This window comes from Pseudophryne corroboree, chromosome 4 (assembly GCF_028390025.1).
Source record: "Pseudophryne corroboree isolate aPseCor3 chromosome 4, aPseCor3.hap2, whole genome shotgun sequence".
In the NCBI taxonomy this organism is placed as follows: domain Eukaryota; kingdom Metazoa; phylum Chordata; class Amphibia; order Anura; family Myobatrachidae; genus Pseudophryne; species Pseudophryne corroboree.
Genome location: NC_086447.1, coordinates 421014047 through 421029184, shown reverse-complemented (window position 1 = coordinate 421029184; position 15138 = coordinate 421014047). Strand labels below are relative to the sequence as shown.

General features: G+C 45.2%; 1 protein-coding gene across 3 annotated transcripts in view; it reads right to left on the bottom strand.

Annotated features, from left to right (window-relative positions):
• SENP6 (SUMO specific peptidase 6) overlaps nt 1-15138 on the bottom strand; it is a 343996-nt gene that overhangs the window by 231983 nt on the left and 96875 nt on the right. For all 3 annotated transcript variants that reach the window (XM_063916838.1, XM_063916835.1, XM_063916837.1), the window contains exon 5: nt 4054-4164. In XM_063916838.1, coding sequence (XP_063772908.1) covers nt 4054-4164 — 111 coding nt within the window. The remainder of the gene's footprint in view (nt 1-4053; nt 4165-15138) is intronic.

The following is a 15138-nucleotide window of genomic DNA, read 5'->3' as shown; positions in this document are numbered from 1 at the left end:
GACGACCCCCCACCGCCCCCGAGTCCGCTTGAGAAGCCCCAGCGTCATGCTGAGGCTTTTGTAGAAGCGGGGGAGGGCTTCTGTTCCTGGGAAGGAGCTGCCTGTTGCTGTCTCTTCCCCCTTCCTCTGCCTCGTGGCAGATATGAATATCCCTTTGCTCTCTTGTTTTTAAAGGAACGAAAGGGCTGCGGTTGAAAAGTCGGTGTCTTTTTCTGTTGGGGAGTGACTTGAGGTAAAAAGGTGGATTTCCCGGCTGTAGCCGTGGCCACCAAATCCGATAGACCGACACCAAATAACTCCTCCCCTTTATACGGCAAAACTTCCATATGCCGTTTTGAGTCCGCATCGCCTGACCACTGTCGCGTCCATAAACTTCTTCTAGCCGAAATGGACATAGCACTTACCCGTGATGCCAGTGTGCAGATATCCCTCTGTGCATCACGCATATAAAGAAATGCATCCTTTATTTGCTCTAAAGACAGTAAAACATTGTCCCTATCCAGGGTATCAATATTTTCAATCAGGGACTCTGACCAAGCTACCCCAGCACTGCACATCCAGGCTGTCGCTATAGCTGGTCGTAGTATAACACCTGTATGTGTGTATATACTTTTTTGGATATTTTCCATCCTCCTATCTGCTGGATCTTTAAGTGCGGCCGTCTCAGGAGAGGGTAACGCCACTTGTTTTGATAAGCGTGTGAGCGCCTTGTCCACCCTAGGAGGTGTTTCCCAGCGCGCCCTAACCTCTGGCGGGAAAGGGTATAAAGCCAATAACTTCTTTGAAATTAGCATTTTTTTTATCGGGGGCAACCCACGCTTCATCACACACCTCATTTAATTCTTCTGATTCAGGAAAAACTATAGGTAGTTTTTTCACATCCCACATAATACCCTGTTTAGTGGTACCTGTAGTATCAGCTATATGTAACGCCTCCTTCATTGCCAAAATCATATAACGTGTGGCCCTACTGGAAAATACGGTTGATTCGTCACCGTCACCACTAGAATCAGTGCCTGTGTCTGGGTCTGTGTCGACCGACTGAGGCAAAGGGCGTTTTACAGCCCCTGACGGTGTTTGAGGCGCCTGGACAGGCACTAATTGATTGTCCGGCCATCTCATGTCGTCAAACGACTGCTTTAGCGTGTTGACACTATCCCGTAATTCCATAAATAAAGGCATCCATTCTGGTGTCGACCCCCTAGGAGGTGACATCCCCATATTTGGCAATTGCTCCGCCTCCACACCAATATCGTCCTCATACATGTCGACACACACGTACCGACACACAGCAGACACACAGGGAATGCTCTTAACGAAGACAGGACCCCACTAGCCCTTTGGGGAGACAGAGGGAGAGTTTGCCAGCACACACCAAAAGCGCTATATATGACAGGGATAGCCTTATAATAAGTGCTCCCTGTATAGCTGCTTTAATAATATATTTTTGCCACAATTTTGCCCCCCCCTCTCTTTTTTACCCTGTTTCTGTAGTGCAGTGCAGGGGAGAGCCTGGGAGCCGTCCTGACCAGCGGAGCTGTGTAAGGAAAATGGCGCTGTGTGCTGAGGAGATAGGCCCCGCCCCTTTTCCGGCGGGCTCGTCTCCCGCTCTTTAGTGGATTCTGGCAGGGGTTAAATATCTCCATATAGCCCCCGGAGGCTATATGTGAGGTATTTTTAGCCAAATTAGGTTTTCATTTGCCTCCCAGGGCGCCCCCCTCCCAGCGCCCTGCACCCTCAGTGACTGCCGTGTGAAGTGTGCTGAGAGGAAAATGGCGCACAGCTGCAGTGCTGTGCGCTACCTTTAGAAGACTGAGGAGTCTTCTGCCGCCGATTCTGGACCTCTTCTCGTTTCAGCATCTGCAAGGGGGCCGGCGGCGAGGCTCCGGTGACCATCCAGGCCGTACCTGTGATCGTCCCTCTGGAGCTAATGTCCAGTAGCCAAGAAGCCAATCCATCCTGCACGCAGGTGAGTTCACTTCTTCTCCCCTAAGTCCCTCGTTGCAGTGATCCTGTTGCCAGCAGGACTCACTGTAAAATAAAAAACCTAAGCTAAACTTTTCTAAGCAGCTCTTTAGGAGAGCCACCTAGATTGCACCCTTTTCGGCCGGGCACAAAAATCTGAGGCTTGGAGGAGGGTCATAGGGGGAGGAGCCAGTACACACCACCTGATCGCAAAGCTTTACTTTTTGTGCCCTGTCTCCTGCGGAGCCGCTATTCCCCATGGTCCTTTCAGGAACCCCAGCATCCACTAGGACGATAGAGAAAATATATATATATATATATATATATATATATATATATATATATATATATATATATATATATATATATATAAAAGAGTCACCTGGCACATTTATATGCTATTTGATGAGTGCCAGGTGTACTGACAGGGAAAAGTTGCGCTGCTGAAGGGATCACATTAGTGGCATTGTGATCCCCGTGGCCGACGCGCGCTGGGACCGCTCTCAGCAGGTCCCGTGCGGCGCCCCTCTCAAATACTGACAGGGAAAACTTGCGCTGCTGAAGGGATCCCGGCCGCTCTTAGCTACTCGTTGTACACATTATGAAACCCCCTGGCCGGCGCGCGCTGGGACCGCTCTCAGCAGTACCTGTAGCGGCGCCCCTCTTGAACACTGACAGGGGAAACCTGCTGAAGGGATCCCGGCCGCTCACACATTAGTGCTGTGGCATCGTGATGCCCCTGGTCGGCGCGCGCTGGGGCCGCTCTCAGCAGGACCTGTAGCGGCGCTCCTCTCGAATAGTGACAGGGGAAACAAGCGCTGCTGAAGGGATCCCGGCCGCTCACACATTAGTGCTGCGCTGCGGCATTGTGATTCCCCTTGTCGGCGCGCGCTGGGGCCGCTCTCAGCAACAAGTGAAATCTGCGCTGCTGAAGGGATCCTGGTGTTGTGCTGCGCTGCGGCATTATAATACAGCTGGCCGGTGCGCGCTGGGACCGCTCTCATCAGGTCCCGTAGTGGCCCTTCTCTCTAATGCGGGATATGAGTAACTAATTAACCAGCTATTTAACTTCAGTAAGGGAGTATAAGAATAAAGCCCTATGTCGCAGCGCCTCTAATAGAAATCAATAAGAAATTAAATTAAAAAGAAAAACCCTACGCTAACTGGCCCTTATAACAACCAGTACTCACAGATCTGATGTGAAGAGGATCTCCTGTGAGAGAAGCAGATCCCTTTAAAAAGGATCTTAGTCTCTCAGTAATATCAGGCTTTGTCTCCCTTTTCCTAGGGAGACGCAGCTCCTTCGTTATATGTATTTTCCTGTCGAGAGATGCAGGTCCCTTCAATAGGGATCTTAGTCTCTCACAAATTCGTGGCTTTGTCTCCCTTTTCATTAGGGTGACGCAGTCCATATCAAGAAAAAAAGAGAAAAAATTAAAGTTTAGTCAGGAGCTCAAAGCTCCATGTGCTACCTCCTTAGCACAATTTTCAAAACTGAGGGAGAAGGGATGTGAAGGAGGAGGAGCCGGCTGTGCAAACAATACTGATTTTAGATTGTGCCACACCTCCGGTTGCAAGCTTCACACCCCTAATGTCTAAGGAAGCTCCAGTGTCCCCTAGTGGATGAAAGAGAAATAAAAGAAACATCTCGACATCAATGGGATAATATTCTAATGCTAGCTGATACTAGTAACAGAAGTAATGGGCATGGCATTACTAGCAACAGCAGTTTCTAAATTCATACCAGTTTACATGAATTGTACTTTAATAACACATACAATAAGACACTGGGTATAAGGCTGCAATTAAATGTTCTCCACTTTGAGCTTTCAGCACTATCAGATCTACTCCGGACAGTAACCAAAACTGGTTTTAACTACCTAATGAACCGGTGGAGGAATGGTCTTTCCCACAGTACTTTATATAGTAACAAACAGCAAAAATAAGTGAAGGAATATGCCGGTTATTTTGGCTAGTTAAGATATGAATTAGCCAGGATGTTGCTAAGCATCAGCTACTACTTTGTACTGTGTGCAATGTAAACAGATCATTTTAGGTTCACATGTAAGTAATGAAACCTCAACCTACCTCTGTGCAGCTGTTTTGACCACCGACCGTGTGATATTTGCATTTGCGTGACGAAATATTCTTCTCTGCACCACAGTTCCTGGTGACAGTGCAATGTTTTGTGCATTCTCTCTGTCATGGACAAATAGAAAAACATTCAATTGCAATATATATGACATAAAATGGTCTAGGCGTTCACATACATAAAACTTATTTTTAAAAGGGCTTTACATATCATACATGTTATTTATGTATTTATTTTAATGTACACAGAGAGAAAGTGGTAACATTTGGAAACCTACAATATGGGCACAAAAAGTTTTGCTAAATTACAGAATGAAAAATGGAAGGCTGTTTGTTACAAATAAAAAGATGGCTCCATGTATTAGTAGAAACACTTATGATATTATAAAAGGCTAGGCATGCTAGGTAAAGACAGAAGATATCTGAATCTGGCCTTGTGCTTAATAAACCTAGGCAAAGGTCAAGACCGATCATCCCGGTTCAATGGCGCTCAGTGATGGCTCCCTCACTTTGGAACTGGTACCTGAGGAAGGACTTTTATATTCATATGGAAGATATTTATTAGGTACACACAACTGTTATTGATGCTCTATAGCCTTATACAGGTTGTTATGAATATATCCTTATCACGCGCTTCAAAGAGCAGCACCTCACGGTAGAACCCCTGTTAGCGAGAACAAAACAATGTGGACAGAAATATAGGCCGGAGGGCGCTAGAGCATCAAAATCTATTGTCCATATACAAGTCCATATGATCTTATGGATTAAGACGTCTGAATGCTTTCAATCGTGTTGTTGATGGACTCTATTACAATCCCAACTTGAAGTGGATATTCTGATCTCTTACGAATCCAGTGTTCAGTTATACTATAAGATTTTACCTATAAAATACCCTCTCACCAAGAAATGTAGACACCCAAAATATAACCTTTGCTTAGAAAAATTCCGATGTTTATTAGTAACATCAACAAAAAATATATAATGTATAGTATTTTCTACATTATATATAAGGTGTACTAGAAGGGACAACCAGATTAAATTGAAACAGACGGAAACAAGAGTGCCACCCAACACCCCAGGATGTGAGCTCAGTGGTGGGGACTCTCCAATGTATACTGGGTATCCTAATCACCTTCATTTTTAAAAACCTACGCGTTTCGTCCCTGTAATAGGACTTCTTCAGGGGTATATATGAATCTCCTAAAATTGTCTAGTAGTGTGGATGTTTAATAATCTTCACCTGCCTATCAACAATTCAATGGGCAAGAAATAATATTGCCAATAATGGCGGAGAAGATGTAACAACTTCACTGGCCCAATAGGATTAATAGATTATACACTCCCAAAGTTGTAGTTGCCCTGAGATAATTTTTATTTTTTGTTTATTTGACCTACACTTGCACCAATAATAATCACATCACTTAAATAAATGGAGGCACTTGTACTTTGTGATTTGGGTTGTTGAAATGGTTCTAAATAGGTTAATTGTTATCCTTAAATAGGTTAATTGTTATGCCTGGGTAAATTATGGGAAACTACTTTATTTTTAATACTGTGTAGGTGCTCTTGAATACGTAATTTCAGTTGTCTTTTGGTTTTCCTACTGAATATGTGATCTATAAGATAGATTGCGGATGTGGATTATCTTATATTAGGAAAGCCAAAAGACAACTTCTGGGAGCAATCCACTGCTATGGTGGCGAGAGCGCTGGGCGGAACGCCGGCTGGAAGTGATGTCATATGTGTTCCACCGTTATGATGGGTGGAACGCAAGGTGGAAGTGAAGCTACTTCCGATGCCCTGAGATCATTTTTATTTTTTATTTATTTATTTGACCTACACTTTCACCAATAATAAATCACATCACTTAAATAAACTGAGGCACTAGTACTTTGTGATTTGGGTTGTTGAAATGGTCCTAAATAGGTTAATTGTTATCTTTAAAATAAGAATTTACTTACCGATAATTCTATTTCTCGGAGTCCGTAGTGGATGCTGGGGTTCCTGAAAGGACCATGGAGAATAGCGGCTCCGCAGGAGACAGGGCACAAAAGTAAAGCTTTTACAGGTCAGGTGGTGTGTACTGGCTCCTCCCCCTATGACCCTCCTCCAGACTCCAGTTAGGTACTGTGCCCGGACGAGCGTACACAATAAGGGAGGATTTTGAATCCCGGGTAAGACTCATACCAGCCACACCAATCACACCATACAACTTGTGATCTAAACCCAGTTAACAGTATGATAACAGAGGAGCCTCTGAAAGATGGCTTCCTAAACAATAACCCGAATTAGTTAACAATAACTATGTACAAGTATTGCAGATAATCCGCACTTGGGATGGGCGCCCAGCATCCACTACGGACTCCGAGAAATAGAATTATCGGTAAGTAAATTCTTATTTTCTCTATCGTCCTAAGTGGATGCTGGGGTTCCTGAAAGGACCATGGGGATTATACCAAAGCTCCCAAACGGGCGGGAGAGTGCGGATGACTCTGCAGCACCGAATGAGAGAACTCCAGGTCCTCCTTTGCCAGGGTATCAAATTTGTAAAAATTTACAAACGTGTTCTCCCCTGACCACGTAGCTGCTCGGCAGAGTAGTAATGCCGAGACCCCTCGGGCAGCCGCCCAAGATGAGCCCACCTTCCTTGCGGAATGGGCCTTAACAGATTTAGGCTGTGGCAGGCCTGCCACAGAATGTACAAGTTGAATTTTGTTACAAATCCAACGAGCAATCGACTGCTTAGAAGCAGGTGCACCCAACTTGTTGGGTGCATACAGTATAAACAGCGAGTCAGATTTTCTGACTCCAGCCGTCCTTTAAATGTATATTTTTAAGGCTCTGACAACGTCCAACAACTTGGAGTCCTTCAAGTCGTCTGTAGCCGCAGGCACTACAATAGGCTGGTTCAGGTGAAACGCTGATACCACCTTAGGGAGAAAATGCGGACGCGTCCGCAGCTCTGCCCTATGTCGAATGGAAAATTAAATAAGGGCTTTTATAAAACAAAGCCGCCAGTTCAGATACTCTCCCGGCCGAAGCCAGGGCCAGTAACATAGTCACTTTCCATGTGAGATATTTCAAATCCACCTTCTTTAGTGGTTCAAACCAATTTGATTTGAGGAAATCTAAAACTACATTTAGATCCCACGGTGCCACCTTAGGCACCACAGGAGGCTGTATATGCAGTACTCCTTTGATAAAAATCTGGACCTCAGGGACTGAGGCCAATTCTTTTTGGAAGAATATTGATAGGGCCGAAATTTGAACCTTAATAGATCCCAATTTGAGACCCATAGACAATCCTGATTGCAGGAAATGTAGGAAAACGACCCAGTTGAAATTCCTCCATCGGAGCACTCCGCTGCTCGCACCACGCAACATATTTTCGCCAAATACGGCGATAATGCTTCGCGGTGACTTCCTTCCTTGCCTTTATCAAGGTAGGAATGACTTCTTCTGGAATGCCTTTTCCTTTTAGGATCTGGCATTCAAAACGCCATGCCGTCAAACGCAGCCGCGGTAAGTCTTGAAAAAGACAAGTACCCTGCTGAAGCAGGTCCCTTCTCAGAAGTAGAGGCCACGGAGCGTCCGTGACCATCTCTTGAAGTTCCGGGTACCAAGTCCTTCTTGGCCAATCCGGAGCCACTAGTCTTACTCCACTTTGCCGTATAATCCTCAATACCTTTGGTATGAGAGGCAGAGGAGGAAACACATATACCGACTGGTACACCCAAGATGTTACCAGCGCGTCCACAGCTATTGCCTGCGGATCTCTTGACCTGGCGCAATACCTGTCCAGTGTTTTGTTGAGGCGAGACGCCATCATGTCCACCATTGGTTTTACCCAACGGTTTAATAGCATGTGGAAAACTTCTGGATGAAGTCTCCACTCTCCCGGGTGAAGGTCGTGTCTGCTGAGGAAGTCTGCTTCCCAGTTGTCCACGCCCGGGATGAATACTGCTGACAGTGCTATCACGTGATTCTCCGCCCAGCGAAGGATCCTGGCAGCTTCTGCCATTGCCCTCCTGCTTCTTGTGCCGCCCTGTCTGTTTACATGGGCGACTGCCGTGATGTTGTCCGACTGGATCAACACCGGTCTTCCTTGAAGCAGAGGTTCCGCCTGGCTTAGAGCATTGTAGATTGCTCTTAGTTCCAGAATGCTTATGTGAAGAGACTTTTTCAGGCTCGACCACACTCCCTGGAAATTTCTTCCCTGTGTGACTGCTCCCCAGCCTCTCTGGCTGGCACCCGTGGTCACCAGGATCCAATCCTGCATGCCGAATCTGCGGCCCTCCAATAGATGAGCCTCCTGCAACCACCACAGAAGGGATACCCTTGTCCTTGGCGACAGGGTTATCCGCAGGTGCATCTGAAGATGCGACCCTGACCATTTGTCCAACAGATCCCTTTGCATGGAATCTGCCGAAAGGGATTGCTTCGTAAGAAGCTACCATTTTTTCCCAGGACTCTTGTGCATTGATGTACAGACACCTTTCCTGGTTTTAGGAGGTTCCTGACCAGGTCAGATAACTCCTTGGCTTTTTCTTCGGGAAGAAAAACCTTTTCTGAACTGTGTCCAGAATCATCCCCAGGAACAGCAGACGAGTTGTCGGCATTAATTGGGATTTTGGAATATTCAGAATCCATCCGTGCTGCTTTAGCACCTCTTGAGATAGTGCTAAACCCATCTCTAGCTGTTCTCTGGACCTTGCCCTTATTAGGAGATCGTCCAAGTATGGGATAATTAATACGCCTTTTCTTCGAAGAAGAAATATTATCTCGGCCATTACCTTTGTAAAGACCCGAGGTGCCGTGGACAAACCAAACGGCAGCGTCTGAAACTGATAGTGACAGTTTTGTACAACGAACCTGAGGTACCCCTGTGTGAGGGGTAATTGGAACGTGGAGATACGCATCCTTGATGTCCAAGGATACCATAAAGTCCCCTTCTTCCAGGTTCGCTATCACTGCTCTGAGTGACTCCATCTTGAACTTGAACTTCTTTATGTACAGGTTCAAGGACTTCAGATTTAGAATAGGCCTTACCGAGCCATCCGGCTTCGGTACCACAAAAAGAGTGGAATAATACCCCTTCCCTTGTTGTAGAAGAGGTACCTTGACTATCACCTGCTGAGAATACAGCTTGTGAATGGCTTCCAAAACCGTCTCCCTTTCTGAGGGGGACGTTGGTAAAGCAGACTTCAGGAAACGGCGAGGTGGCTCTGTCTCTAATTTCAACCTGTACCCCTGAGATATTATCTGCAGGATCCAGGGATTTACCTGCGAGTGAGCCCACTGCGCGCTGTAATTCTTGAGACGACCGCCTACCGCCCCCGAGTCCGCTTGCGAAGCCCCAGCGTCATGCTGAGGCTTTTGTAGAAACCGGGGAGGGCTTCTGTTCCTGGGAAGGAGCTGCCTGTTGCTGTCTCTTCCCTCGTCCTCTGCCTCGTGGCAGATATGAATAGCCCTTTGCTCTCTTATTTTTAAAGGAACGAAAAGGCTGCGATTGAAAGGTCGGTGCCTTTTTCTGTTGGGGAGTGACTTGAGGTAGAAAGGTGGATTTCCCGGCCGTAGCCGTGGCCACCAAATCCGATAGACCGACCCCAAATAACTCCTCTACGCATCGCCTGTCCACTGTCGTGTCCATAAAGCTCTTCTGGCCGAAATGGACATAGCACTTACCCGTGATGCCAGTGTGCAGATATCTCTCTGTGCATCACGCATATAAAGAAATGCATCCTTTATTTGTTCTAACGACAGTAAAATATTGTCCCTGTCCAGGGTATCAATATTTTCGATCAGGGACTCTGACCAAACTACCCCAGCACTGCACATCCAGGCAGTCGCAATAGCTGGTCGTAGTATAACACCTGCATGTGTGTATATACCTTTTTGGATATTTTCCATCCTCCTATCTGATGGATCTTTAAGTGCGGCCGTCTCAGGAGAGGGTAACGCCACTTGTTTTGATAAGCGTGTTAGCGCTTTGTCCACCCTAGGAGGTGTTTCCCAGCGCTCCCTAACCTCTGGCGGGAAAGGGTATAAAGCCAATAACTTCTTTGAAATTAGCAGTTTTTTATCGGGGCACCCCACGCTTCATCACACACGTCATTTAATTCTTCTGATTCGGTAAAAACTACTGGTAGTTTTTTCACACCCCACATAATACCCTGTTTAGTGGTACCTGTAGTATCAGCTAAATGTAACATCTCCTTTATTGCCAAAATCATATAACGTGTGGCCCTTTTGGAAAATACGGTTGATTCGTCACCTTCACTACCGGAATCAGTGCCTGTGTCTGGGTCTGTGTCGACCGACTGAGGCAAGGGGCGTTTTACAGCCCCTGACGGTGTTTGAGGCGCCTGGACAGGCACTAAGTGAGTGTCCGGCCGCCTCATGTCGGCAAACGACTGCTTAAGCGAGTTGACGCTATCCCGTAATTCCACAAATAAAGGCATCCATTCTGGTGTCGACCCCCTAGAAGGTGACATCCTCATATTTGGCAATTGCTCCGCCTCCACACCAATAACGTCCTCATACATGTCGACACACACGTACCGACACACAGCAGACACACAGGGAATGCTCTATACGAAGACAGGACCCACTAGCCCTTTGGGAAGACAGAGGGAGAGTCTGCCAGCACACACCAAAAAGCGCTATATATGACAGGGATAGCCTTATGATTAAGTGCTCCCTTATAGCTGCTTTTATATTAATATATTGCCATTTATTTTGCCCCCCCTCTCTGTTATACCCTGTTTCTGTAGTGCAGTGCAGGGGAGAGACCTGGGAGCCTTCCTGACCAGCGGAGCTGTGACAGAAAATGGCGCCGTGTGCCGAGGAGATAGGCCCCGCCCCTTTTCCGGCGGGCTCGTCTCCCGCTATTTAGTACATTTAGGCAGGGGTAAATATCTCCATATAGCCTCTGGGGCTATATGTGAGGTATTTTTAGCCTTTTTAAAGGTTTACATTTGCCTCCCAGGGCGCCCCCCCCCCAGCGCCCTGCACCCTCAGTGACTGCCGTGTGAAGTGTGCTGAGAGGAAAATGGCGCACAGCTGCAGTGCTGTGCGCTACCTTAAGAAGACTGCAGGAGTCTTCAGCCGCCGATTCTGGACCTCTTCTTGCTTCAGCATCTGTGAGGGGGCCGGCGGCGTGGCTCCGGTGACCATCCAGGCTGTACCTGTGATCGTCCCTCTGGAGCTTCATGTCCAGTAGCCAAGAAGCCAATCCATCCTGCACGCAGGTGAGTTCACTTCTTCTCCCCTCTGTCCCTCGTTGCAGTGATCCTGTTGCCAGCAGGAATCACTGTAAAATAAAAAACCTAAGCTAAACTCTCTAAGCAGCTCTTTATGAGAGCCACCTAGAATTGCACCCTTCTCGGCCGGGCACAAAAATCTAACTGGAGTCTGGAGGAGGGTCATAGGGGGAGGAGCCAGTACACACCACCTGACCTGTAAAAGCTTTACTTTTGTGCCCTGTCTCCTGCGGAGCCGCTATTCTCCATGGTCCTTTCAGGAACCCCAGCATCCACTTAGGACGATAGAGAAATTTGGATTGGTGGGTAGATTAAGGAAGTGATGTAGAGCCTAGGAGAGGTAGAAATAGCCCCACAGGTTGCAGACACAGTTATTCATACTTTGGGAGCCAGACACATCACTACACAGGAGTGTGTAAGTATATAGAAGGGTTAGTTATTCACCCCTTATTTTGAATCACAAAAAATAAGATTATATTTATTTAATTACAGAAACACTTAAATTAGTAAATGTTAGATGTTCACCCAAAGTTGGTATGTATTACTATACATATTTTTTTTTTCTATTATTATATTTGTGACATTATTTTATCCATGCTCTGGAGCACTCTATTTTGGGATATTCATTTGCGAATGGACCCGTTCACAGCATGAATGAGACCATTTCATTTTTAAGTAAGTTACGAAAGTTTGAAAATATTTATGGGAGTGACTTATTCCATCTAAACTAATAAATAAAACTATATATGTAATTGTATGTAAGTATTTCATGTACAGGTATAGTATCCCATATCCAAATATTCCGAAATACGGAATATTCCGAAATACGGTCTTTTTTGAGTGAGTGTGAGATAGTGAAACCTTTGTTTTCTGATTGCTTACTGTATACAAACTTTGTTTAGTGCACAGAGTTATTAAAAATATTGTATTAAATGACCTTCAGGCTGTGTGTAGAAGGTGTATATGAAACATAAATGAATTGCGTGAATGTTCACACACTTTGTTTAATGCACAAAATTATTACAAATATTGGCTAAAATTACCTTCAGGCTGTGTGTAGAAGGTGTATATGAAGCATAAATGCATTCTGTGCTTAGACTTGGGTCCTATCTCCATGTTATCTCATTATGATATGCAATTATTCCTAACTACGGAAAAATCCGATATCCAAAATACTTCTGGTCCCAAGCATTTTGGATAAGGGATACTCAACCTGTATATGCAAATATACAATGTGCTGAAATAACCACCCGTTTTCTGGAGCGAGGATACTCCAGAGCTGTACATGCACAGTGTTTAAGCAAGGCAAATAGTATCTTTTGTGGACAACAGGTTCAAAGTACTACACGTGAGAATCGTATGATTTTTCCTACCCAATTCGACGGTACTTCGGATACTACTAGAAAAGCACTGCACAAGCATTGGCCAATAGTAGCTTCTGATAACAATCTGCCCTTTACAAAGATATCAGCACCTATGGTGGCCTATACACGGGGAGCCAATCTAAAACAATTATTAATGAGACCCACTATTTTTCCCGAACAGAAAAAGTCGAATGAAAAAAGGGGGTGTGCTCTCTCTACAATGGCGCTGGTCTCTCTTATGGTCACCTATGTATGTGGATAATACCCAGGTGTGAAAGTGTATGTTGAAACACACTAGTATGGTAAATAAAATGGAATTTAATACAATACTAACATGCAAGGTCTAAAAACAAGCAATACATAAAAAAAACCCAAGTGGACTGGGAACAGGCCATGGGGGGAATGTGATCCTACCGATGCAGGTGGAGGAGCCGCAGGTGTCAAAATAAAGGCAGGGTACCCCGGGAAATACCCTGCTGGTGGCTCCTCTGATCGAATTCCCTTCCAGGCAATCAGGAAAACAGTCTGCCAAACGTCCAGGGGGTGGTGCAATCATTCATACAAAAACTTTCCATAAACCCACAGACACACAAAATTATATATCTACAGACAGTGAGCACCATCAGAACTGGCTCCAAGGGATACCAAAGAGTCAATTCATCCGTATAAGAAGGAATTGCAGTGAACAAATGGAATGTGAAACACAAATTGATCATCTGAAGAACATCTTCCTGAAGAAAGGATACCATTCCGAAAAGATTGAAAAAACGGCTCAAGAAATCAAATCCAGTGAAAGAGAACCGCTCATTCAAGACCAGAAGACCAAAAAGGAATCCACATCAGAAAGTCAATGGGCCTTTCTCACAGGCTTCAACTCAGATTACAAATATTTTGAAAAAATCATTCACAAACATTGGCACATCCTCCAAGGAGACCCGATATTAAACATTCTTCCCAGCAAACCTAAGTTCATATACCGTAAGGCGGCCAATCTAACGAGCAAACTGGTACGAAGTGCCCTACCTGTGAAAAACACCAATCCAATAAGAACTGCTGGCTTTCACAGATGCGGTCTATGTATGGGGTGCAGAAGCATCAAAACGGAGAAAACCAATTACACAGAAGTCCTCATTAATGGTAATAAATTGAAGATTGATGACTTCATCACATGCAATACTTCCAGTGTCATCTACCTCATCATGTGCAAATGCGGTAAATCCTATGTGGGTAGCACTTCAAGGGCCATGAAAACACGCATAGGGGAACATTTGCGCAACATCCGTAAAGGCCTTGCCACCCACCATCTCTCAGACCACTTCCGGAAGGAACATCAGTGTTCCACCAATTCAATTACCTACTTTGTAGGTCTCCAGAATATCAGGTCCACATGGAAAGATAGGAATCTAGAAGCCAACCTAGCAAAAGCAGAAATGAGAATGATATTCAATTTACAAACGCTTTCCCCCAATGGTCTTAATCAAGACTTTGAAATCAAATGGTTTCTTTAACATCATACCAGCCACATCAACTATCCATCACCACTTAGTCATGCTTAATGGCCCTCCTTTTTCAGGTGTACACCTTACTTAGAATCATTTATTCCTATTATTTATTTATTGTTGTATTTCCTTTTTTTCATGTCAATGGGGAACTACGTTGTTTCTACATGAGAATGCCCTTCAACGACCACTATGAAAGAACTGTGATCCATCCTTTTCACCGGACATCTATATAAGTTTACCTCTCCTTCAAGCTAATAAAGTGCATCATGGGACATATTTGAATATTAATTCCGGTTATAATTTCTGTTTATTTGTATTGGAAACAATCAAAATGCTGTCTAATGACCATCAAAAACGATTGTCCACCACTTTTCCCACTCAAAGAAGTTGATATCTTCTCAGGAGAGAGCAATGGACACTGTAGAACGCATTTCTGACATCATTTCCGGTCAAAACATCCCTTGAATGGACCGCAAACGTCACTTCCGGTCTGGACAGGAAGTGACCCTTTCCCGCCATTTTCGGCCGTTTTTCACTGGCTAAAAGACATTTAAACGGATCCCCATCAAGCCACAAAGGTATCTTGCCTTGAAGAAGGGACCAGGCTGTCCCGAAACGCGTTGGAGATACCTTGTGGCGCTGACCACCCCCTGGACGTTTGGCAGACTGTTTTCCTGATTGCCTGGAAGGGAATTCGATCAGAGGAGCCACCAGCAGGGTATTTCCCGGGGTACCCTGCCTTTATTTTGACACTTGCGGCTCCTCCACCTGCATCGGTAGGATCACATTCCCCCCATGGCCTGTTCCCAGTCCACTTGTGTTTTTTTATGTATTGTTTGTTTTTAGACATTGCATGTTAGTATTGTATTAAATTCCATTTTATTTACCATACTAGTGTGTTTCAACATACACTTTCACACCTGGGTATTATCCACATACATAGGTGATTATAAG